We start from the raw sequence: 27,019 nt of genomic DNA on the forward strand, positions 1-27,019 counted from the left end.
CAATTTAGATATTTGACATATTAAAGTGACTTCAAATGATAAAAATAATTATTATTTAAAGTGATATTAGTGTTAATCATTTCACTACTCAATTATTAATTGTGAAATGATAACATAAAATAATTGAATTAATAAAAAAGTTTTGAGATATATTAAATTTTGATAGAAAGGTCAACTTCAGAGAATCTACAGAGGAGATGATATACATCATTAAACTTTAAGCTAATTAAAATGTTATAAAATAAAGAAATAAAATGTCAATAATTGAAATCAATTACTTAACAGGGCCTAACATAAAGAACAATAATTGGCAATCCCAACATGGAATCAAAAGGTAATAATAATACTTTAAATCTTTTGTAGTTGTCACTTATCTAACACAATTTAGATTTATTCTTTTTATTTTGGATAAACTGTCAAAGCATTCATTTGAAACTTTTACTATTATTAACATGACAAATGAAGGTTAAAAAACAACTAAAAGAATCCAAAATCAAACAGTCTAAGAATATTGACATATAATTTATTTTGTAAAGAAATATAAGATATTTCGTACAAGGTTCTAACTATTATTTTTACAATTTGAGACTTTGTTTTAATCACCTAAAATATACTAATCATCATTATTATTTTAGTGTACCACTTCAGATAAACCACTTGAGAACCAGATTTGGACCACACTCATTCAAATTGGAGAGCAAAAAAAGAAGAAAAAAAAAAGTCACCAAATATGTCAAACATCATGTCGTTCTTTACAACGTTAGAAAAAAAGATGCGATGATCTAACATTTGGTAGTAATTGGAGTTGAGTAAAGATAACTTGTAGTTTCATATTTGTATATAGTTATACCGGTTATATTATTGTGATTTATGAAATGGGTAAATGGTTTCCACAGTCTAAATCTTTACCACAAAACTTTGTTTTTTAATATGCAATACTTGATTTATATGGTTCCAACTCTAGAATCGAGATAAATATATGTGTTTAATATAGCTTTAATAAAATAAATTATTCTTATAAAATATTAACTTGGTGCTCAACTTGGGTGATTGAGGTTAAAACTTTAACATTGTTCGGACAAAAATTCAATTTAAATTTTGTAAATGAATGTAGGAAAAAAAAATCAAATATGACCTATCATTACAGAAATCAGGTGTTATCCTACTCTATTTTAATATTTTAAAGAAATCAGGTATTATCTTACTCTATTTCAATATTCAGTGAGTTACACTATAATTATGGATGGGATTTGGACAATTTGGGGGCGGAATTATCATTTTCACTTCGTTTTTATTTCGAAATTTTTTTTTAATACCATCCCGCCCCATTTAATTTTATTCGGTTTCGAAAAATCCCGTAAGACACCGTTAATAAAATATTTTTTTTAAAAAATAATAAAATAATAAAATTATATAAATATATTTTTTAATATAATATATATGGTAATATATTAAAATTTATATTATTATAAAGAAATAAACTTACTACTCATATAAAATATAGTAAATAAATAAATATATTAGTGATTTAATATATTTAATTATATTTATAGTGTTCGAGGCAGAAACATGGTGTGATCGAGGGCGAGGCGATTGACACAAATACCATCCCCGCCCCATCCCCGTTCGATTTTGGGAGAAAACCGTCCAAACGGGGCAATTCGATTTGATTTTCGTGGGCCGGTTTCAAATTGCATCCTTAACTATCATAATAAACAAAAGTGAAATGATTTGGGCAACCAAGTTATAACGAAAGTAAGACCACGAATATGACGTGACCCATCACATGTGTAGGAGAGAGAATTTTTTTTCCAAAAAAAATGGTCATGTTCGTAACATTTTTGACCCGAACATTGCCACATGTAGGAGAGATAAAAAAAAATTCGGGACAATGACTATATTCGGGAGATTTTTGTCTCAAACATGACCATATGCAAGAAAAATAAATTATTTTTTTTCGAGAAAATGACCATGTTAGGAAGAATATTTTTGACAAGTTACGTCATATTCGTGACCATGATTTCTTTCTCAATTTCATTATCGCTCTAAACAATATGAGCTCTCTAAAAAAAATTAAGAAATTATCAATGTGTTTTTGAGGGAAATTTGATGGAATAACCCTCATAAGAGGGGAATTTCCACTTTTAACATGTGGTTAATAAATTTTTCATTTTTGACCTTTTGCCAAGGCAAAAGGTCACTTTTGCCCTTTACTAAAAAAAAAAAAAAAAAAATTTGATTTTCATTCTCCCCCGTCTTCCTTTCCCTCGAACCCAGTTCTCCTTTCACTCCCCCGTCTTCCTTTCCCAGTTCTCCTTTCACTCCCTCTCTCGTTTCCAACTTCGACGACGTCCTCTCCCTCAACCCTCCCTCGAACCCCGACGAGCTCCGACGACAAACAAGAGCCCCCGACAATCTTCCCCGTTTCTATCCTAGTTCTCCGTTTTATTGTTTAGGTTTAGTTTTGGGTTTAAAATGCTGGAAGGCTGTTGCAGGGTTTTGGGTTTATTGTCGATGGCGACGATGCATTTTCGCAGGCGACAGTGCATCTGTCGCAGACGACAGTGCATCTGTCGCAGACGACAGTGCATCTGTCGCAAGAGAATAGTGTATTCTTCCTGCGACAGATGCATCTGTCGTCTACGACAGATGCACTGTCGTCTGCGACAGATGCACTGTCGTCTGCGACAGATGCACTGTCGCCTGCGAAAAATGTCATATTTCCTTTAAATTAGTGGTATTTACTTTCATTATTCTGACTTATTGATTTTTTGCAGATGGCACCTGCTTGTTAAAGACCAAGGACAAGTTTAATCACTTTGGTCTTATGGAAAGGGCTATGAAGAGTCAAGTTTAATTATTCTGACTTGAATGTAAACCTTATGTATTTATTTTTGAATGCAAACCTTATGTATTTATTTTTGAATGTAATGTGGTTTGCTATTTTGAATTCAAATATAATATAGTATATATATATATATAATTAAGCACAAAACATAAATGAAATGCATTTGTCGCATGCGACGGTGCATCTGTCGCAGGCGACAGTGCATCTGTCGCAGGCGGGAAATGCATCTGGCGCATGCACCAGATGCATTTCTCGCCTGCGACAGATGCACCGTCGCATGCGACAGATGCACCGTCGCATGCGACAAATGCATCCCTGCTACTTCTATTTGTCCTGCGACAGATGCATTCCTGCATTCCTGAAATCAATCCTGCTATTTCTCTTTGACAACACTTAAACAGATGAAATATGAAGATGATCAAAACCCTACCCAAAAAACAGTTTGATCAACACCCTACCCCAAAAACAGAAGATCAAAACCCTACCCCAAAAACAGATGTTCAAAACCCTACCCCAAAAACAGTTTGATCAAAACCCTAAAACAGTTTGATGTACATACAATACAAAAACGGTTTGATCAAAACTCTAAAACAGTTTCATGCCAAAGATTGGGCACTTGATTGTGAAGGTTGTGTAGATTGGGCACTTGATTGTGAAGGTCTTGCAGTAGATGGTGCAGGCATCACTGCTGAGCATGTTGCTCTGTTATGACCTAGACCGCCACATGAGCCGCACCGTCTCCGTTCTTTACGAACCTCACCTTGTGATGATCTACGTTTTGTTGTTGGTCGTCCTTTCTTAATCTTCACGGGGGGTTTTAGGCAGACTCGTTTCTTGATATGTTCGGGAATGTCCCAAGCTTCATTATGTTGAAAAACTGGATAACATGTCTCCGCATAAGCCATGCACCATGATTCAGTTGAGTAAAACCTGCAAAATTATACAGTGATAACATAAATTCAACATAACATATATTCAACACAACATAAATTGAACATAACTTATGGAACAAAAATTCTCTAACCTTGCGCACAACTCATATGGAACCGATTTCCGGAAACGGGCAGCAGCTAGGGCATGCGTACAAGGAAGACCGGATACATCAAATACCCTACAAGTACATGTTCGACCCTTGACGTCAACTTGAAAATCAAATTCACCGTCATGCACATGGAACTGAAATCGATTAAGTGGATAAACACTGTAGAATCTAGCATTTTCACCTTCCTCACGTAATAACTTTTCATAATATGGAGATAAATGTTCGTTGTGGTTGGATGATTTTTCTCTTCTATGATAAAACCAATCTTGTATTGTGAATCTTAAATAGTCAGCTAATGTTGTTATGGGATATTTCCTAGCTTCTCTGCACTGACTATTAAAACTCTCAGCGTAATTACTTGTCATTTGATTGTATCGCGAACCGGGGAAAAAAGCACGACTCCATCTCTCCACTCCAATTTGTTCCAAATATTGAGCAATCCTAGGGTCTTTAGTTCTGATCTTGTCAAAATGCTTCTGAAACGTGGTCTCGGTGTATGCACGAGAAGCCAAATCAAACTCAACATGACAGTTATCAGTTTTAAATTTGGCCATTATATTCATTTTGATGTGGTATGTGCATGCCCCGTGATGTGCTTCTGGGAAAACCGCGGACAAGGCGTTGGCAATACTTGGGTGTCTATCGGATATGAAGACGAGATCCGGGACTGATCCAATTGCCAACCTTAGTTGTTGCATGAAATATGTCCAAGAGTTATTATTCTCTGAATCAACGACACCAAAAGCAACGGGATATAGTTGCTCGTTCGCATCCAATGCTATCGCAACCAGTAGTTGACCTCCAACTTTATGCTTAAGGAAGCTGGCATCGATGCACAATACAGGACGACAACATCCTATGAAACCCCTAATTGAAACCCCTAAAGACATGAACATATACCTGAAGTGTCCTTCCTCATCCGTCTGGATGTCAGTTATGGTACCCGGGTTCTTCTTCTGCAACATGAACAGGTAGGATGGCAATTCACCATAGGAATCCTCCACAGTTCCTCGCACCGCCATTAAGGCCTTTTCCCTTGACCTCCAAGCCTTATTATATGTCAAAGTTAACCCATAACTTGTATGCATGTCTTCCATTATTTTTTTAGGCATGTGGTCATGGTGATGGTCCATGTATTTACGTTTGATGCACTCCGCAATTACCCATGATGGTGCTTGCCTCACATTGTCCTGTCTCGTCAAAATTGAGCATGTGTGTTCTTTTACAAATTTTCTGATCTCAAACATCTCCGAGAATTTTCCTTTCATAGCACGCAATTTCCACTTGCAGTTCTCAGCCATGCATTTTACAAACCAAAGATTTTTTGTTGACTTCACCACTTTAAGGACAAAGTGATTAGACATCGCATGTCTATGCAACCTCAATTGTATTTCTTTTTTGTTATCAAAGAACGTACCCACTTCCAATGAATTTTCAATTAATGGAGCAGGAGTTTCGATCTCGAGTGGTTCATATGAGAAGTAGTGCTTGGTTCCCTCAGTATGGCTGAATGTATTCCTAACATGGGAAGTGCTTGGTTGACTTGGGAAGACATTTTGCTCCTCACATACATCTCTCTGCTCAAAAACATCTTGCTGCTCAAATATATCTCGCTGCTCAAACACATCCTGCTGCTCAAACACATGCTCAGATACATCTTGTTGACTTGGGAATACATCTTGTTGACTTGGGAATACATCTTGTTGACTTGGGAATACATCTTGTTGACTTGGGAATACATCTTGTTGACTTGGGAATACATCTTGCTGCTCAAACACATCTCGATGCCTTGGTAAGATATCTTGCTGCTCAAATATGTCATTTTCTGGTCTTTCACTTTGTTGAGTTGAAGATATTGACTTCTCTACTAAGGAGACACATAGAGGGGCGCGATGATTGGGCAGTGAAGACGAGAGTTCTTGTAAATAGAACGCCACATCGCTATCTCCAATGATTGTTGCAGGAGGAGAATTGATCATTAGCATATTATACTTTACCTTGAACACTAAGTCATATCTTAGTTTGTCCACACATGTAGCATTATAGACAATTGAAGCTAACTCTTCATATGTAGCATTTCGGGGTACATTCACACCACGACACGAACTTGAGACAAAAGAACTAACCCCACAATCATCAGTTTTCCAGTCTCCATCAAAGAGTAGAAAAACACCAACATTCATGTGATCTGCAATTGAAAAAAATTCAAAGAAGTCAGTGACAGTGACCAGGTAAAGGAGGAAAATGCAAGGAGGAAAATGCAAGGAGGAAAATGCATCTGTCGCAGGCGGGAAATGCATCTGTCGCATGCGACAGATGAACTGGCGCATGCGCCAGATGCATTTCCCGCCTGCGACAGATGCACTGTCGCCTGCGACAGATGCACTGTCGCCTGCGACAGATGCACTGTCGCCTGCGACAGATGCACTGTCGCCTTCGTCACCTTCTTCGGATGTATATTTCACTGTAAAACATATCAGCCAAGCTCTAAAACCATTATTCCATGACATAACCTACATCCTAGACTCTAAACAACAAAACCCTAAAAGGACGAACGTCTAACCTGAATGTTGAAGACGATCGTCGATGATGATGAATGAAGGATCCGTTGATGATGAAGGAAGGTTGATGATGAAGAACCTTGATGAAGGAAGCTTGATGATGAAGAACCTTGATGAAGGAAGGACGGGGAGAAAGGACGGTTGGTGGAGAGGAGGGAAATGGAGAAGAAAGTGACATTTCATAACTGAAATGCGCACTCACTTACTGATTTATTTTTTTTTTTTTTTTTTTTTTTTTTTTTTTTAATAAAGGGCAAAAGTGACCTTTTGCCTTGGCAAAAGGTCAAAAATGAAAAATTTATTAATCACATGTTAGAAGTGGAAATTCCCCTCTTATGAGGGTTATTCCATCAAATTTCCCGTTTTTGATTAATGTTAGAATTTTATTTATCAAAAGAAAATAACATAAATGGCAGCTAGACAAGAACCGGTCCGGTTTTCAGCTTGCTCTTTTTCTTTGCTTCTTCATCCGGCCGGAGTCCGGACCGGACAGCAAAAAACTGAACAAGGAGATAGAACAGCACGGTAAGAACTCTTCTTCAGCAGCGGCGATCGGTTATATATATCTCCGGCGACTTTCTCCTTCTCCGGCGGTTCGATTCTGAGAAGGATTTCAAGCGAAGGATTTCTCAGGTTTTCTCTAACATTATCTGAGACAAATTATAAGAAAGAACTGTAGATTTGTATTGGATGAAAGTGTTTCTTTCCAATTGTCTCTCTTATTAAGAAATCGATGAAACCCAGTTTTCACTTTAGCTTAAGTTGAGTCTTGACTGTGCTATTTCATTAAGTGTCAGTGCTTGATGCATTTGTTCAACACTTTGCCTAATTGAAAAATGGCTAAACAAACTCAAATAATTTTTCTCGAAGAATGGTTAAAGACTAATAGTGGTATTGGTCTCAAAACCGAATTAAGAAATTCTTCATCTACTTCTGCTCGAGTAATTATTCAAGCATGGACTGACCTCAGAGATTCTCTTCAAAACCAAACATTGCAGCCTCATCAAATTCAGTCTTTAAGAAACCTTGTCAATTCTCAAACCACTGTTTATGTAGCAGAACCACAAGCAAGGCTTCTATTATCCATATTATCCTCTAAAACCATCTCTCTTCCTTCTGAATCCTTTCCTCTCTTTCTCAGACTTCTTTATATCTGGATCAGGAAATCCTCCAAACCAACTTCTTCACTAATTGAATCCACTGTTGAGATCCTGTCTCATCTTTTATCCACCCAATTTCGATATCACAATGATCCCTTTTTGTTTTCGGAGGAAGTTATCCTTCTGGGTGCTTTATCATCTCTTAGTTCTGCTTCAGAGAAATCAAGAGCAGTTTGCTTGGATTTGCTCTGTCAGTTATTTAAACAATCGGATAGATATATTATTGTCTCATCTGACCAAATTGTTGCCAATATACTCGCTGGGATTGGTTATGCACTATCTTCTTCTTCGTCGTCGAACCATACCTTTGTTAGAATATTAGGTTTCCTGTTTGGAATTTGGAGAGATGATGACAAACTTTCTGTTAGCATTTCTCATACACTCATGATATTGCATTTAGTTGAGTGGGTTATATCTGGTTTAATCCGTTCAAAATCTTTGGAAAGAATTGCTACGTTTAGACAAGAGGCTTTAGAGATACCAAAACCAGATTACCCTCCATTTGCATTGGTCATGGCTGCTGCAGGAGCTCTGAGAGCTTCTCAAAGAGCTGTTGGAAACGATCTTGGTCAGACAAGAAGATCTGCTGAAGAACGCATTGAGACCATATGTAACGATTCTCTGAGTGGTTTTCATTTGAAATGTATATCATTAGCTTTGGTCAGAAGTGGATCTATTTCTCCACGGGCTTCCTTCCTCCATTGCCTTGCTTCAGCAATTTTGACTGAAATATTTCCCTTGAAACGATTACACATGATGATAATACAAAATCTCCATGGAAATGGAAGTTCAGCTGAACAGGTGACAAATGAGGTCATGGAAGAACATATTGATGGTACCGTCTTCAAGGAAGCAGGAGCTATAACCGCTGTTTTCTGTAAGCAGTATTTATCGGCAGATGAAGATGACAAGAACTTGGTTGAGAATCGGATATGGGAATACTGTCAAGATGTATATATGGGACATAGGAAGGTGTCTTTTCTTCTTCGAGGAAAATCAGACAAATTACTCGAAGATCTTGAGAAGATTGCAGAATCTGCATTCCTCATGGTTGTTGTGTTTTCATCTGCTGTAACTAAACATAAGCTGGATTCGAGATTTAGCCGAGAAATGCAGATTGATATTTCCGTGAAGATATTAGTTTCATTCTCTTGCATGGGGTATTTTCGAAGGATGCGTTTGCCCGAATACATGGATACAATTAGAGCAGTGTTTGTGAATATTCAGGAAAATGAATCAGCCTGTGCTTCTTTTGTTGAATCCATGCCTCCTTATGCTAATTTGACTAACCAACCAGGTATATATATTCATTTTAATGCATTCTCGCACATTTTTGCTCCACATACATAAAACTTTGTCGGAAACAGATTCAAAAACTTATGTGGAAACACTCATGTGGAAACGGATCCAGATCTTGTTTGATTTGGTGGGGTTATTTGATAGTTATGAAATCAAAATCTTGTTTAATGAAAAAGTGGGATTATTTGGGTGAATTACTAAATGTTCTTTTGTATTTAAAATTTAAATTTTAGTTGATGAAATAAGTGATTTGATGGTGGAAATGATAGGTGATATGATAGAGTTTTTTTTTTTAGAAAAAAACAAATAACCCAAGATCAAACAAGCTTCTTAAGTGTTTGCATATGGGATTGTCCTTTTCTTTTAGTTTGCTTATGAATTCAAATTCCTTTTCTTCAACCATGAAGGTGATTCCATTTCTCCATTGACGGAATATATATGGTTAAAAGATGAAGTGCAGACTGCTCGAGTATTGTTCTATCTTCGTGTTATTTCTACATGTATTGATCGTGTACCCGCTTCTATATTTAGAAATGTGGTAGCACCATCGATGTTCCTGTATCCTGCTTAGTACAAGAATTTAGTATTTTCTTTTTCCGAAATCATTACAAAAGTTTCATTCCTTAAAGACCAAACTATACTAGATATATGGGACATCCTAACAAAAAAGTAGCACGAGCTTCTCATTCTGTTTTTGCGGCTATTGTATCTTCTGGGAAGGATTCTGATGAGGATGAAAGAGCCATACTGAAAGAACAACTTATTTTTTATTACATGAAGAGATCATTAGAGGTAATTTTTTTTTTCTTTCTGAAAATCTAGTTTTTTAAATTGTAATTGTTTGCTTCTCATAATAATCTTTCAGTTATATCCTGAGATCACACCTTTTGAGGGCATGGCTTCTGGAGTTGTTGCCTTGGTTCGGAATCTTCCTGCTGGAAGTCCATCCATATTTTACTCAATTCATTGTCTAGTTGAAAAAGCTAATAATCTTTTCGTTGAAGAAGATGATGAGCTAACGGAGAATTTGCTTGGAGGAGAGTCTGATCATCGCAACAGGATTTTGGATTTGCTTTTGCGGCTACTTTTTCTCGTTGACATCCAGGTAATATTGCCCCATTTGGAAAAACTTATAATGTTTTTTTTATTAGAATTCAGATAAGAAAAACAAATAAATTTTTGAACATGTCTGACTAAATTTAGTTTCCAAACATATCTGGATTCAGATTCAAATCCAGATATAAAAGATTTTTTTTTTTTGTTTCCAATGAGGTCAATGTTTGAGTACATAAAGTACAAAAGACTAAATTACCCCTACTTCTAACCTAAGGGTGCAAGTAAAATCGACTGAACTGCCTAAACCGAACCGAACGACTGACAGTTTATAACTGTTTGGCTTGTAGGTTTAGTGGCAGTCAAAATGCATAACAGACTGACCAATCATGGTTAAAAATTAAAAATATGCCTGATTTACAACTTACAGTTGATAGCTAAACATTTTTTTAATAGTTAAGTTTTCAACCATTTAACTAGAATATACATAGTTATTTGTTTTTCAAAACAAATATACATAGTTGATATTTGTTTTTCAAAATAAATTTTAGGTATAAATTTATTATTTAACAATAATTTTATGCGAACGGAGAAACTGATCGAACCGACCCAACTGACCGAACCAATATTTTAACCAACCAAACTGAAACCGACAAACTGACTTCAACAGTTTGGTTCTGCATTTCAGTGTATAAACCGACCAAACTAACTCACTAAAAAATCAATCTTTTTGCTCTCCAATTCTCCTTAAAATGGAAAATGGTGTCAATTAATCACTGATTTTAATCTAAACAATAGATGCTAAGAAGATGAATAAACACAAGATTTAACAAGGTCTAAAGAGATTACGATCAAGTAACCGTAGGTTATAATATCTCTATTTATAAGAATACATCAAGTTTAAAAGACAAATACTTCTGCCCCATCCCAAGAAAAAAACATAAACTCTAAATAATAACACCTTGTGAATATGGTCATACCCAACAATCTCTATGACTGAATATTTTCTATCAATTTCTAATTCTGATATTCCGAGTCCTGTTTTGGTATAGGTTTTGTCAACATTATCAAAATACAAACATGATAATGGTATAGGTTTTAGACATAAACCTCTAATAAAAATCACTTTCATTTTTTTATTGATTTTTTTAATGGTAACATGATTGTGACAAAATATTAGTTTCTAATCATTTTTCTTAGGAGATATATCAATCATACCTCCACCTTGACAAATATGAAATCCCTTAGGAAGTCAATATCAAACTCATTAGGAGACAAAATCATAAAGTTTATAAAACACCAAGTGAATTGCCTGAGAGACTATAGAACAACTTCTCACAATCTTCAATGTTCACACAGTTGTTAGTTTCTGAGTAAGCAATGTTTTTTTTGTGCCAATCTTGATAAATCTTATGTCCATTCATTTACTTGTATACTACACTTGTTTAGATTAGCGTTTGATGGAGAATTCTTTCAAGAAAATAGTCTTTTAATTGGTTAGATGTTTTCATCTTCTTCTCTTTGCATTAGGTGTTACCGGAATTGATGAAGCTATTTGCTGGTCTGATCTCTAAACTCCCTAAAGAAGTTCAGGATGTAGTTCTTAACGAACTGCATTCACAGATAGGAGAATCCGACGATGTTACTAGAAAGTCTGCTTTGATCTCGTGGTTGCAGTCATTATCTTATATATGTATGCAAAAGACTGGAGGGGCAGAAACCGATAAATTTACTGTTTTAGAGCCAACTGATAATACATCTCCAAATGGAATCACTGCACGACTCTGATAACCAAGGTCAGATGCTCTCCGGATTTTTGAATTTGGATAAGGTAGAGAAAGTCTATCAACCTGTGTCATACTAAGTTAAGAAATATTTGCTTCCAAAATGTATGTAATCTCCACACATGTACTATAAATCTGGTAGAAAATATGATTTTGAAAGTTGCAATTAGTTTGACTTGACATAATTGGGGTAATGGTTTCATATAAGATATTCAAACACTGTAATTTTTCATTATTTGTTGTCATGACTCACCATTCTAGTTAAGGTGATGTATAATAATCTTGTGTTATTAATTTTTTTCTTTCAAACTTTGGTAGTTTTTTTTATTTATTTATTAAGGAAACTAAGGTTATTTAAATAATCATAACTTAAAAATATTTTATTATTCCCTCTGCTGTCTGTCCATTACAACATTCCATTCATCACTTAAAATATTAAATATTCTATTTTAAATTATTATTATTTATTTTATTATTATATATAAATACCATTTTAAGTATTTTTTTTTCTTTCAAAAAATCACCTCCTCAATTTTTTTTTTTTTTTAAATAACAGAATTATTTGAATAATTCAAATTCAAACTTGTCTAAATGTAAGAATTTTTATTTTAGATAATTTAATAATATTTTAAGGATTTTAAACAATCAAAATAAATTTATAAGTTAAATAATAAGAATAATTTGAAAGAAATAAAAATAAAAATATAATAGAGAAAATTTAATATCTTTATATTTGATTTATTGCAAAGTTCTAGTCATTGGATTGTTCGAGAGACTGTGAATGCATTTACTATTCTCGCTCCGTTTTACTTCGGTGATTTTTTTTATTAACATTATCGTCCCGTTCGGTTTCAGAAATTTCTGCGAGGCACAGTTTATATCATATTCCGAAAAAATCTAAATTATATAATAAAATTATTTAAACAAATTATTTAATATAATATATTAAAATTCTGATAAAATATGACTAATAAATAAATATATTAATAATTTTATATATTTAATTATGTTTATAATGTTCTCACATAATCGAGATCGGGACAGAAAAACATAAATACCATCCCGACCATTCCCGGTCATCTACCAGTCAAATAAAAAAAACTACCCAAATGAATCCATTCTTATTTTATATATTGAATTGTTTGAGTTCTTCCGCTGCTTCCAAATAATTTGGACAATCAAATCTATCTTATAAAAACAAAAATAGAGGAAAGTAAATTAATAAAAGAAAATTAAATAGTGTAAAGAAGTATGAATTTAACACAAAAAGATAAATATAATATAAATTTTATTTTTGGCTAAACAAATATAATAATTAAGACAAGAGTAGAGTTTCTTCTAACCAAAAAAAATAAGAATGAAAAATATCAAAGAAGCCCCTAAAATCTTTCATTTCGTGTCTCCAACAACAGTCAACAAAGAGATGAGAATTCATCGCCATTTTCTCCCAAAACCTTCTACTGGTTTCTGCAATTTCAATTTCAATTTCTCCTCCATTGCAATTGCTTCACCATTTGTGCTTCAAACCAGACCTTTCTGCTCCTCCATAGCTTCTCAAATGTCATCTCTACCCCACCTCACTCACACAATCACCTTACCTATCCAACCCACCGAACCGATCCAAATCGTCGCATCACCTGGTGTCTCCGATTCCGATTTCAGGCAAGTTTACGAAAATCCTCTTTAGATTTTGATTCATTTGAGTAGAAACTATATACATACTTCTATTTCTACTCTCATTTGCAGGAATGCTATTGACTCGTCTTTGTTTAAACAATGGCTGAAGAACATGCAAACAGAAACAGGAATCCTTGCTAATGGAAACATGTCTCTGAAACAAGTACTTATTCAGGTAAGATTCATCATTTCCTGTGAATTAGATATAGATATTATTAAGGATGATCATCATAATTCATAACAGGGGGTAGACATGTTTGGAAATCGAATTGGGTTTTTTAAGTTCAAAGCTGATGTAATTGATAAGCAAACAGGAGCAAAGGTATTATCTTTTTTCATTTTTTTTTTGTATAATAATCACAATTCACAAACTGATTCTGCTACTTTGTGGAATAAATCTTGCATAGGTACCGGGGATTGTGTTTGCAAGAGGGCCAGCAGTTGCTGTGTTGATACTTTTAGAGTCGGATGGTCAAACATATGCTGTCCTAACTGAACAAGTAACTTAATCATTTTTACTCCTTTTGAACTTATTGATTTTATTGAATCTTTTCAATCCCAGTTTAATGAAATTTTGATGCACGTTAAGGTGAGAGTACCTGTTGGGAGACTTATTTTGGAACTGCCTGCTGGGATGCTTGATGACGATAATGGTGATTTTTTGGGGACAGCAGTTAGAGAGGTCTATTTTACCCATTAGTTCATTCTTTGTGTATGATTATGCATTCAAAATTTATGATTTCGATTAGATGAACATGACAGGTTGAAGAGGAGACAGGTATCCAATTGAATTTACATGATATGGTTGAGCTCACTGCACTTTTAGATCAATCAACTGGAAGGAGAGTTTTTCCTTCTCCGGTATTTTCTTATCTTCAATTGGATTTTTTTTTCTTAACTTCTGTTCTCTGTTTATTGGAAAAAAGCAGAAAAAAGATAAAGCCACTTCTTTCTCTGTGTGTCTTTGCAAACCAAAGTCACATAAAAACAAATGAAAAGAACAAAAAACCTAGCACTATTTGCTAGTTTTTGTGGCTGAGGCTCGGGCCATACCACTCTTTATCTGGGATTGGCCAGAAGAATCTATTGGATCTTTAGAAGTGTCTCTAGTTACCCACCTAGGTGTAGAAGATCTAGGGTTTATAAGAGAAAGAATATGAGAACATGATAATATTATAGATGAGAAAAGAATAACCTAAGTTAGATTGAGAATAGTTTGTCTTTCAACATATAACATATGATCGCCATTACCCTAACTACTTCCACTAATGGGCTAAGTCCGGGTCATGAGATGAGGCACATTAAGACCTATTATATCCATTAAACTATGTTAGTTCATGTGGTAAGAGTTTTGAACTAAGTGACTCTATTCTCGGGTTCGATTACTTTTAACAGCAACTTGATTGAAGTTGCTAGATGGGATATTGGTATGTTTTGTGATTCTAATACAAGAGTTCATGTTCTAAAAATGAATGGAAACTATTTAAGTTAATCAGAATCAACCATACATATATCAAATGAATTTTCCAATTCCAGACCCACATCATGTGTTTCTAAACAGACGATAGTTGTTGTGTTAGGGAGGTTGCGACGAAGAAATTAGCTTGTTCTTATACCGAGGCCACGTCGACAAAGAGGTGATAACTCAATTGCAAGGAAAGGAGACGGGTCTTAGAGACCATGGAGAGCTCATAAAGGTACATGTAGTTCCATATGAAAAGCTTTGGCGAGCAACAGCCGATGCAAAAGCTCTCATGGCAATTGGGTTGTATGAAATGGCGAAGAAAGAAGGATTGTTGCCTCTAGATTCTTCAAATCAAGTATTAAAGGACTAATGAGACCTATGTTTTGATGATCATTTGTGTGTAATATATTCTTCTCAAAATCAGATTTTAGGATTCTTGTAAAGAGGTTTTTAATCAAATGCCCCATAAACCCATGCAAAATTTCCATATGCACCTTTAATATATAACTCTTAAAAAGACATATTTTTAGAAAGAAAAAAACATTTGAAAACAAGATCCTAACATTCATATAGGGGTATGCAATTTAATCGAAAAAATCCGCCAAAATTGATATCCTCAGTAACATGGGAATGGTGGTAAGTAAAGAAATGTTGTTAGGCAAAAATCCTAAGCTTCGACACCACCGTTGTAATGATCCCGAACGCACGGAAGAGGAAGACCAGCTGTGTTGACGATCAAGATTTTGGAAGGTAAGTTATCATTTGCGTGTTAGTAGTTATATTTCGTAATAAATAGTTATATTGAGCGTAAATGTACTTATATAAAACGCAATGAGTAGTTATATAAAGTATAATATGTAGTTATATGAAGTTCATTAAACAGTTATATAGAGTGTAATATGTAGTTATATGGAGCGTAACAAATAGTTATATGAAACGTAATATGTAGTTATGTGGAGTGTAATAGATAGATATGGAGCGTAATATAAACTCTATAAGTAATGATAGAGAAGCCGATGCTGGGCCTCCGAGCGTGCAACGATTTTTCCTTGCCAAAAGGATTTTGTCACGTTGTAAAAATAATAATATAAAAGGCTTTAGTGCGGCAAATAATGTAAAAAGTGAAAAGAAAAAAAAGTAAAAAAATTCTTCTTTTTCTTCTATCCTCTTTAACGACCACCACTTTCCTGATACAAACCCTAAAACAGATTCGGCTGCTCTAGAGAATTCCATCGACGGTGGTCGGGATATAACTCCATATAAATACATATCAACGGTGGCTGCTCAGGAGAATCCTATCGACGATGGCTGCTCTAGAGAACCCTATCGACAGTGGTCGGATAACTCCATATAACTATTGTGTATTGATACTATGTTTATTTTATCGTAATATTTGGATGAGCTCAATACACGGTTATATTATTGTTCACGATCTTCTAATTTAGCTCAAATCTGTTATTATTCAGTTGCATGGATCATCCAAATCTGTTATTGTTGAGCTACTTATTACGCTTCATATATCTACCTATTACCTATTACGCTCAATATATTTATCTATTACGCTTCATATAACTACATATTACATTACATATAACTGTCTAATGAGCTCTATATAATTACATATTATGCTACATATAACTGTCTAATGAGCTCTATATAACTATATATTACGTTACATATAACTCTCTAATGAACTCTATATAACTACATATTATGCTCCATATAACTATTTATTACGCTCCATAAAACTACATATTACTCTCTATATAACTGTCTAATAAACTTCACAAAACTAAATATTATACTTTATATAACTATTTATTATATTTAATATAAGTACATTTTACGCTCAATATAACAATTATTACGAAATATAACTACTAACACGCAAATGATAACTTACCTTCCAAAATCTTGGTCGTCAACACAACTGGTCTTCCTCTTTTGTGCGTTCAGGATCGTTACAACGGTGGTGTCGATATTTCCATCGAATAGAACAATGTCGGAAGAGGGACGGTATAGGGGATATTGATATCAGTGGGAGAATCCATTGATGTTGATGTTAGACGGAGAGAGAATAGACATCAAAAAGAGATTTGATATTGGAGAATACAACGAAAATACAAGAGGAGGCGAGGCAGAAAAAGAATAGACGACGAGGGACTTCCACGGAGAGACAGAGAACAACTTACAGCAAAAAAAGATTTGATGGAAAGAGCAGAGGACTTCCACAGCTTCCACAGCTGACGACGAGGACTAGGGAGAGAGAATAGTGTGAGAGAGGCAACGTGGTTAGTGATTGATTGGGATTAAGGGTAAGAACATACAAACAATAACGCACATTAATGCGTTTGTTTGAATTTTTTTTTCAATTGAAAATTACAACTAGATTTGTTCTATGATTAATATGGAGATAGAAAAAATTAATATATTATATTATATATAATATAAAGAGAGAAATAAGTAATATATTTTTATATAATATAGAGAAAGAAAAAATAATATATTTATATAATAGGGAGAGAAAAAGTTAACGTATTATAAGAAAATAAATATAAAAAAATATGATATTATACAATAAAATAAATATTTTATAATATATAATTAATAATATTATATGCTAAAATTTTGTGCCCGATAAAAAGTGGGGTTCTTATGAAATGTATTAGTCCTATTAGAGCAAGTGCATCAGTTACTCTAAACACAACTATCTATGCTATAATAGATTTTTTAACAAAAAATCTTCAAAAAAGACCATACATCAGTTAATCTAAATATTAATTCTAAAATACAAAATTCTAAAATTTTGACTAGGACAAATTCTATAATTTTTCAATAATTCTTTCTCTCTCTCCTCTCTCTTCTATAATTTTTTAATAATTATTTATCTCTCCTCTCTCTTCTCTACCATTCTTTCTCTCTCCTTTTTCTTTCTTATTATAATAATAGATTTTGGAGGGAATGAATATTTTATAATTTTGTATGATAGAATTGTAAAAATTTAGAGTAGCTAATGTATTAACGAGTTAAAATTTGACATGCTAAAGTAGGTTTATGTTGTTTTAATGTATTTTAGATACTTAGATTTAGAGTAGATGATGCAGTTGCTCTTATCTTCTAGGACCTAGAACCAACTATTTTTGTTTTTAATATTTTTGTTTTATAGTTTGATGATTAGGGCTAAAATTGAGTTTTGATCGTTTTTTCTTTGAAAGCTTATATTTGAATTTGCACTATTCACAAACTTTTTTTTTTTAAAATTATAAATGGGTCCTCTCAGTAATAATTACCTTTCACAACATTCTCTGCCAACAAAAGAAATAAATATTTTGAATTATGTGTTAGTTAGTCATAATCACATTCCAAAACATTCTCTACTTACCTTTAACTCTTCTATCATGAACAATGTGAATTAAAATATTCTTTCATTACACTAAAATATAACTTATACTAAAACGGTGGAAAAATAAATTTTGATGCCTTAATTTTATTTTAAAAAAATTGTTAAAATAATAATTTTTTGAGATATTTGAACCCATAATCAATTAAAATTATTATTTTTTTATTTCAAACCACATTAGGCTAAACACTAAGATCATCTCCAACCCACCTGCAAATTCATCTGCATAATAGATTTTAGCCCTCCAACCCACCTGTAAACTCAACTTCATTTTGAATTTTTCTACAAATTCTCTCTCCTCCAAACCCAAATTTGCAGGGACACTGTTCACATACTCAAAAGTTTTCAAAACTTTTATTTCAGTCCTTTTAGTTTGTTTTTAATTAATTTACATAATTTATTTATATTTTAATTTGTTTACCTATTTTATTTATTTATAAAATTTATTTATATTTTACTTTATTTATATATTTAATTTATGATAATTTTAATTTGTTTATATGATTAATTTATATTTAAATTTGTTTATATTTATATTTTATATTTTTTAAGTATTATAAATTTATAATAATAAACAATATTGATAAAAAAATAATAAATAATAAAAACAATTTTAATAAAGTAAAACATGTAGAAAAACCGAAAAAAATACAATAATCCATTACATAACTAAAAAATTGAAAAAGACATTCCGATTACACAACTAAGAAATTGAAAAAGACATTCCGATTACATAACTAAGAAATTGAAAATATTTATTTAATAATGTTTAATTTGTTTTATGTAGTTGTATAAATAATTGATTTATAATTAGAATTTAAAAGTAATTAATAAGTTGTTGTAAAGTTATGGGTTTAATTTGCAATTTTTGATAAATATATAGATAATATTGAAAAAAATAAAAATTATTATTAAAATGAATATTCTAAAAATATTCTTTTGAGATTGAGTTTGGGTTTTGGGTTGGAAATGAATTACTGTTTGATGTGATGTTTACTGCATTTTGGGGGTTTGAAAATAAGTGTTTGGGTTGGAGATGACATAATATGTTAAAAAAACTCATATATTTAACTAAATTTGTTTTGATTTTTTATTAAATGGGGCCGGCCCTGACTCAGCTCAACAAATTACTTAAATAATTATTTATTTAATTTATAAATTCTCCTATTATTTCTCTAAAAAAGTATAATATATATTAATTTATATATTTTTATTAGTTGATTTATTCATTTTCGCTTTTTATTACTCTAAAATATATATAAATAGATAATATATAACGACAAACTATATATGTGAATAAGCTAATATATAAATAAAATATATAAATAAATAAGCTAAAAAAATATAAATAAATAAGCAAACGATAAAATATATAAATAAATAAGATAACGATAAAAAAATAAACATTCTCTGCATACTAACACTACATACTAACATACAAAATATATAAATAAATAAGCAAAATATATAAATAAATAAGCTAACGGCAAAAGAAATAAATATTTTAAATTATTTGTTAGTCAGTCATAATCACCTTCCACAACATTCTCTTTCTATCTTTAACTCCTCTAACATTGACAATGTGAATAAAAAATATTCACTCATTACACTAAAATATAATTTATATTATAAATAATATTTGATTCAAAATAATATCTTTAACTCTCTAGTCTATATTTAACAAATTATTTAAATAATTATTTATTTAATTTATTCATTCTCCTATTATTTCTTTAAAAAAAATTATAATATAATATATATTTTTTAAAATATATATTTTTAATTGATTTATTAACTCTTACTTGTTATTACTCTAAAATATATATAAATAAATAATCTAACGACAAAATATATCTTACAAGAGAAACAAAAATTTTGAATTGTGTGTTAATAAGTAATAATCATCCTTTCACAACATTCTACATACTAACAATAAAATATATATAGATAAGATAACAACAAAAAAAATAAATATATTGAATTATTTTTAATCATTCATAATCACCTTTCACGACATTTTCCGTCTATGCTTAACTCATCTATCATTTTGATAAAGTGAATTAAAATATTCACTCGTTACACTAAAATATAACTTATACTAAAAATAATATTGATACAAAATATAGTCATACTCTCTTCTCAACAAATTACTTAAATAATTATTTATTTAATTTATTCATTCTCCTATTATTTCTCTAAAAAATATAAAATAATATATATTTTTAAATATATATATTTTTAGTTGATTTATTAATTTTACCTTGTTATTACTAAAAAAATATATATTTATATATAAATAGATAAGCTAACGACAAAAAAATAAATAAGATAACGACAAAAGAAATAAACATTTTGAATTATGTGTTAGGTAGCCATAATCACCCTTTCAAAACATTCTCTGCAACTCTACTTACTAACGACAAAATATATAAATAGATAAGTTAAGGAAAAAAGAAATAAATATTTTAAATTATGTGTTTTTCAGTCATAATCACCCTTTTACACCATTCTCTACATACTACCTACTACCACTACCGATGAACTATATAAATAGTTAAGCTAATGACAAAAATATATATATATATATATATATATATATATATATATATATATATATATATATATATATATTTTGAATGATTTGGTAGTCAGTTAGCACTAAAATATAATTTATACTAAAAATAATATTTGATTCAAAACATAGTCATACCTTCTGCATAACAAATTATATATTTTAATATATATATTTATATATATGGTTAATTAATTTATTAATTTTCCCTTATTATTAAATTAACGACAATATATATATATATATATATATATATATATATATATATAAATAAATTTATAACAAAAGTGATAAATATTTTGACATTCTCTGCCTATCTTTAACTCTTCTATCATTAAAAAGATGAATTAAAATAGAGAAATGATTAGATGAGGAATTTGGTGAGGGAATAACGTGGCATAATCTTATTCGCTGAAAAAATCAAATAATTTATCTCTTTTCTCTCTTTCCTCCACTTATACATTTTCCAACCAATGAAGGTGATGTCACGTCACCAAATTCCTTCACTAAATTCCCTTACTCTATCACTCCTCATTACACTAAAATATAATTTATACTAAAAATAATATTTGATTCAAAACATAATCATATTCTCTGCTCAACAAATTATTTAAATAATTATTTATTTAATTTATTCATTCTCATATTATTTTTCTAAATAATATAATATAATATATATTTTTTAAAATATATAAATATAATATACTAAAAATATAATATATTTATATATTTTAAAAAATATATATAATATTATATTTTTTAGAAAAATAATATGAAAATGAATAAATTAAATAAATAATTATTTAAATAATTTGTTGAGCAGAGAATATGATTATGTTTTGAATCAAATATTATTTTTAGTATAAATTATATTTTAGTGTAACGAGTGAAAAAATATAATATAATATATATATTTTAAAATATATAAATATATATATATATATATTTAATTAATTTATAAATTTTCTCTTCTTATTACTCCAAAATATATAAATAGATAAGAATGATATATATATATTGTATAAAAAAACTAACGGCAAAATATATAAATTAATAATATATATTATGTATTAATTAGTCATAATCACCCTTTTTACAAATTATTTGTTAGTTAAAAATAATCATATTCCTTATTCTATGTAGGGGTGAGCAAATAGGTAAAACCAATGAGTTTTGTTCAATCCATATTAAATCCAAACTAAATTTATCCAATCCGTAATCCAAACCATTTTATATTGGATCCAAAATGTTTTGGATAATCCAAACTAAAAAATATTAATATATATCAACTTGAAATTAGTCAACAATTTTATTTATTTTATTTTATTTATTTTTTAAAAAAAATTGTATTTTTTTTATTAATATTAAATTTGAATCTGAAAAAAATAATAAAAAATAATAAATAAATAAATATCATTGTCAAAGTGATGATAAATAAAATATATATTATATTAAAATGAAATTTAATTTAAAAAAAAGAAATTACAAAATATATTTTTATTTAGATAGTTTGGATAATTTGGATAATCCCAATCCAATCTGATTTAAATCAATCCGAACTCAATCCGATCAGATCTTAATCCAATCCGAAATATCCAATACGAATTAGGATTTATGATTCGGATTGGATTGGAATTCGGATTAATCCATCCAATACTCACCTCTAATTCTCTGTCTATCTTTAACTTTTCTAACAATGTGAATTTATTAGTATAAAAGTAATATTTGATTCAAAATTCACTGCTCAACAAATTACTTAAATAATTATTTATTTAATTTATTTATTCTTCTATTATTTCTTTAAAAAAAATATAATATATATATATATATATATTTATATATTTTGTTAGTTGATTTATTAATTTTTGCTTGTTATTATTCTAAAATATGTATAAATATATAAGTTAACAACAAAATATATAAATAAATAAACTAAAAAAATATATAAATAAACAAGTTAACGACAAAATAAATGAATAAATATGAATAACGACAAAATAAATAAACATTTTGAATTATTTATAAGTTAGTCATAATCACCTTCCACTACATTCTCTACATATCTTTAACTACTAACGTGAATTAAAATATTCGCTCATTACACTAAAATATAATTTATACTAAAAATAATATTGGATTCAAATCATATAATATTTGATTCAAATCATAGTCAAAACGTAGTCCTATAACAAATTATTTATTTAATTTATTTTTTTTATATTATTTCTCTAAGAAAATATAATATATATTTTAAAATATATTTTTATATATTTTGTTAATTAATTTATTAATTTTCACTTATTATTAATCTAAAAAATATATAAATAGATAAATTAACGATAGAATATATAAATAAATGAATATATATATATATATATTATATTATATGAGTATATATATATAAGCTAACAACAAAATAGATTTTGACCTTCTCTGCATATCTTTAACTCCTCTATCATTAACTAGGGGTGGCCAAACCTACGGATCGGATACGATCCGATATTTCGGATCGGATATCCGCTTTTATTTTTTTCAAAAATTGCGATCCGTATCCGATCCGGTATCCAACCACTATCCGATCCGAAAATACCGGATCGGATCGGATCGGCCAGCCGGATACCCGTTGATCCGATTTTTTTTTCATATTTTAATTTTTTTTATATGCTAGAAAATTGAAATTTTTCTATTAAGGATTTCAATTATGAATAATGACGATTTGAGAGCATATCTAAAGGGAAATGGGAAGAAAAACAAATGAAAGAGACATATTTTTGTTTGAATTTGTAAAGGAAAATGGGAGAAAACATAAGAAAGATGGAAATTTTGTATTTTTGTTTGGGTTTGTAAAGAAAAGAAAGAAAGAGATAAATTTTTGTTTAGTTTGTAATTGTTTAATAATATTTTTATTTGGGTTTGTAAAAAGAAACATGAAGGAAAATATAGGAAGAGAGAGATTTTTGGTTGGGTTTGTATTTATTTAATTATATTTTTGTTTGAGTTTGTTTATTTAATAAATTTTAAAAATGACCGGATCGGCTTCGGATATCCGAAATCTTTTTTGCCCGATCCGTATCCGATCCGGAAATCCGGTAAAAATATCGGATCGGATCGATATCCGAATCCGATCCATCGGATACGGATTTTTTCGGATCGGATCGGCCGGATCGGATCTTTCGGATCGGATTTTTTGACCACCCCTATTATTAACAAGGCGAATTAAAATATTCACCTATTACATTAAAATATAATTTATACTAAAAATAATATTTGATTCAAAATATAATCATACTCTCTACTCAACAAATTACTTAAATAATTATTTATTTATTTATTCTCATATTATTTCTCTAAAAAATATAATATAATAAATATTTTTAATATATATATATATATATATATATATATATTTAGTTGATTTAAAATATATATAAATAAAAAAGCTAAAAAATGTATAAATAAACAAGTTAATGACAAAATATATAAATAAATCATATATATATTATGTGTTAGTTAGTCATAATCATCATTTTCACGACATTCTGTGCAATAAAATATATAAAAAATAAATATTTTGAATTATTTGTTAGTAAGTCATAAACATTCTATGTTATTGAGAAATGTTGGGAGAAAGAATTTGAGAGAGAGAATGATGTGCCGCAATTTGATTAGCCAAAAAATTAATAAAATTTCTCTTTCTTCTCTCTTCTCACTTTTAATCCTTTTTCTAACCAGCAGTGACTAGTGATGTGTGACACATCATTCCTTCCTCATTTTCTCCCTCAAATTTTCTCCCCTATCACTTCTCTTCCTCTATTATTGATAATATGAATTTAATAGTATAAAAATAATATTTGATTTTAAACTAAGTCATACTTTACTCAACAAATTACTTAAATAATTATTTATTTAATTTATTTATTCTCTTATTATTTCTCTAAAAAAATATAATATATATATATATTTTGTTAGTTAATTTATTAATTTTTGTTTGTTATTATAATATATATAAATAGATAAGTTAACGACAAAATATATCTATCGTTAAGTTAACGAAAAAATATATAAATAAATAAACTAAAAAAATATATAAATAAACAAGCTAACAATATATAAATAAATAAGATAACCATAAAAAATAAACATTTTGAATTATGTGTTAGTCGGTCATATTCACCCTTTCACAACATTCTTTGCATACTAAGAAAACGACAAAATAAATAAATATTTTGAATTATGTGTTAGTAGGTCATAATCATCTTCCACTCAATGAAAGAAAGAGAAAAAATTATGATGTTTTTCTATTTCTAAGGTGACATTATTAAATCTTTAGCTCTTATATTATTAATCTATTTATTATACTTTTATCCAATTTCATAGGTAAACCAAAATATCTTCTCACCATTATTATTTTTACAATTTTTAATAAAAAATGTTATTTCTCACTTATTAATCTTTATTTTCTGCATTAATAATGTTTTTTTAATAATTATTTTCTCTAATTTAATCTTTAATTCTAACATTTTTGTTATTTTAACTAGTAAAATATAAGTATGTATGTAACTTATATATTTATTTTTGATATCATTGGTTTTAAAGTTATTTATAATTTAATAATAATAAAAATCAATATTTAAAATTTAATACATATTTAATCAAGATAATGGTACCAACTAATAGAGAATAAAGAAAACCATCTAATTTAATAAAAATCAAGTTTGAGCTATAACTTATCGCTCATCCCTTAAACTTAAAATGAATAATTTATAGCCGAATTAAATATTATATGATTTTTTAAAAAAAGATTGATTAAATATGATTTAAAATTTGATATTTTTAGTAAAGTATTAATATATAATAATAAAGTATATATTAAAAATATTTAAGATTTCATCATTTCTAGATATCTTGTTTGACCGTTGAATTATTTAAAATTTTAATTAAATTTATAAAAGTATATATAAATCTTTTTTATATTTTAACTTTAATTAATTCATTCATTATTGTAAAAAAAGAAAAAGAAACCTTTTTTTTAAATGTTGTTTTGTTTAATTATTATAATAAATTTTATAAGAATAAAGTAATAATATTTTAATATTTAAACTGATATTAAAAAGTAAATAAAATGGAAATGTTTTAATTTTGAATAAAAAAAAGAAAGAAATGAAACAAACCTGTTGGCGTAAAAGGGCTGTTTCTGATGGGGTTTGAATTGAACCATACAGAAGCGCAACCACTACCCACCACCACTTCAAAAACTTGACACGCGTCGGAGGCATCTTAATAAAAACTGGACCCACGATTTCTCTCCTTCCCTAAACCCCTTCCTTTGCATGAAGCCCTCGTTTCACCCATTTCAACTATAAATACTCTCTTCCCTTGAAGCTTTTCTTCACATCTAATCACTTGCAAGTACTACTTACTTACTTGGTAAGTCACTCACAATTCTCTCTTTCTCTCTCTCTTTCTGTCTCTGTTCTGTTTTTTCAATTCTATTGCATGCCAGTTTTTTTTTTTTTTTTTGATTTCTTCTGCAAGTTTAAGTTTGATTGATTGACTTCATCTTCTTGATTTTGATTTCATAGTTAGGGCTCTTATATATCAATCCTTTACTGTTCTTTTCTTCTGATCTGGATTTTATCTTGTGACATTTATACATGCATGTGGTCTGCAGTCTGCAGATTAGTTTTCTGTTTGGAGTCGACATTGATTTTGTTGATTGTAGCGATTCGCATGTGACTATGAACTATAGATCTGCTTTCTTGAAGCTGGGTTTTGTTCAAATTAGCACAATCTCATACAAAATGAAATCTTTCGTTATAAACAAGAAAACCCATTACTTTTAGTTATATCTTTCCATTATTGATCATTTTTTTTAAAGGGTTTGTTTCTTTGCTCAAGGTTTCACATTTCTTCATTGTTTCCATACATATATTCCATTCATTTCGTATTGTATACATGGAAGCAACAAATCTAGTCTTAGATTTATTGATTGTGTTTAGTTTGAACCAAAATTTTGACAGTAAAGAGGCATTTAATGTTCTAAACCGAATGTATTCGTATTTCGATTGATTGTTGGTTCAAGTGCATCTGGTTACTTGATCTCCTGTTTATGTTAATTTTCTCTTCATTTTATTTTTTTTCCTTTTAGATCTGTGCAG

At 29.8% G+C, this 27,019-nt stretch overlaps 2 protein-coding genes across 2 annotated transcripts; both read left to right on the forward strand.

Annotated features, from left to right (window-relative positions):
* The first annotated feature begins 6,981 nt into the window (after positions 1 to 6,981).
* On the forward strand, positions 6,982 to 11,980 carry LOC124929161. Its single transcript, XM_047469451.1, has 5 exons — positions 6,982 to 8,908; positions 9,318 to 9,468; positions 9,555 to 9,702; positions 9,776 to 10,015; positions 11,494 to 11,980. Exons 1-5 carry the CDS (start codon positions 7,288 to 7,290, stop codon positions 11,749 to 11,751), a joined length of 2,418 nt encoding a protein of 805 aa, XP_047325407.1. The 5' UTR covers positions 6,982 to 7,287; the 3' UTR covers positions 11,752 to 11,980.
* A 1,151-nt stretch (positions 11,981 to 13,131) lies between these two features.
* LOC124931295 (nudix hydrolase 14, chloroplastic) lies at positions 13,132 to 15,364 on the forward strand. The gene is made up of 7 exons (XM_047471729.1): positions 13,132 to 13,409; positions 13,494 to 13,599; positions 13,669 to 13,746; positions 13,832 to 13,924; positions 14,014 to 14,106; positions 14,187 to 14,285; positions 15,005 to 15,364. The coding sequence occupies exons 1-7, from the start codon at positions 13,171 to 13,173 to the stop codon at positions 15,257 to 15,259; spliced, it is 963 nt and encodes a 320-aa protein (XP_047327685.1). The 5' UTR covers positions 13,132 to 13,170; the 3' UTR covers positions 15,260 to 15,364.
* The last annotated feature ends 11,655 nt before the right edge of the window (positions 15,365 to 27,019 follow it).

The sequence above is a fragment of the Impatiens glandulifera genome, chromosome 3 (genome assembly GCF_907164915.1).
Source record: "Impatiens glandulifera chromosome 3, dImpGla2.1, whole genome shotgun sequence".
In the NCBI taxonomy this organism is placed as follows: domain Eukaryota; kingdom Viridiplantae; phylum Streptophyta; class Magnoliopsida; order Ericales; family Balsaminaceae; genus Impatiens; species Impatiens glandulifera.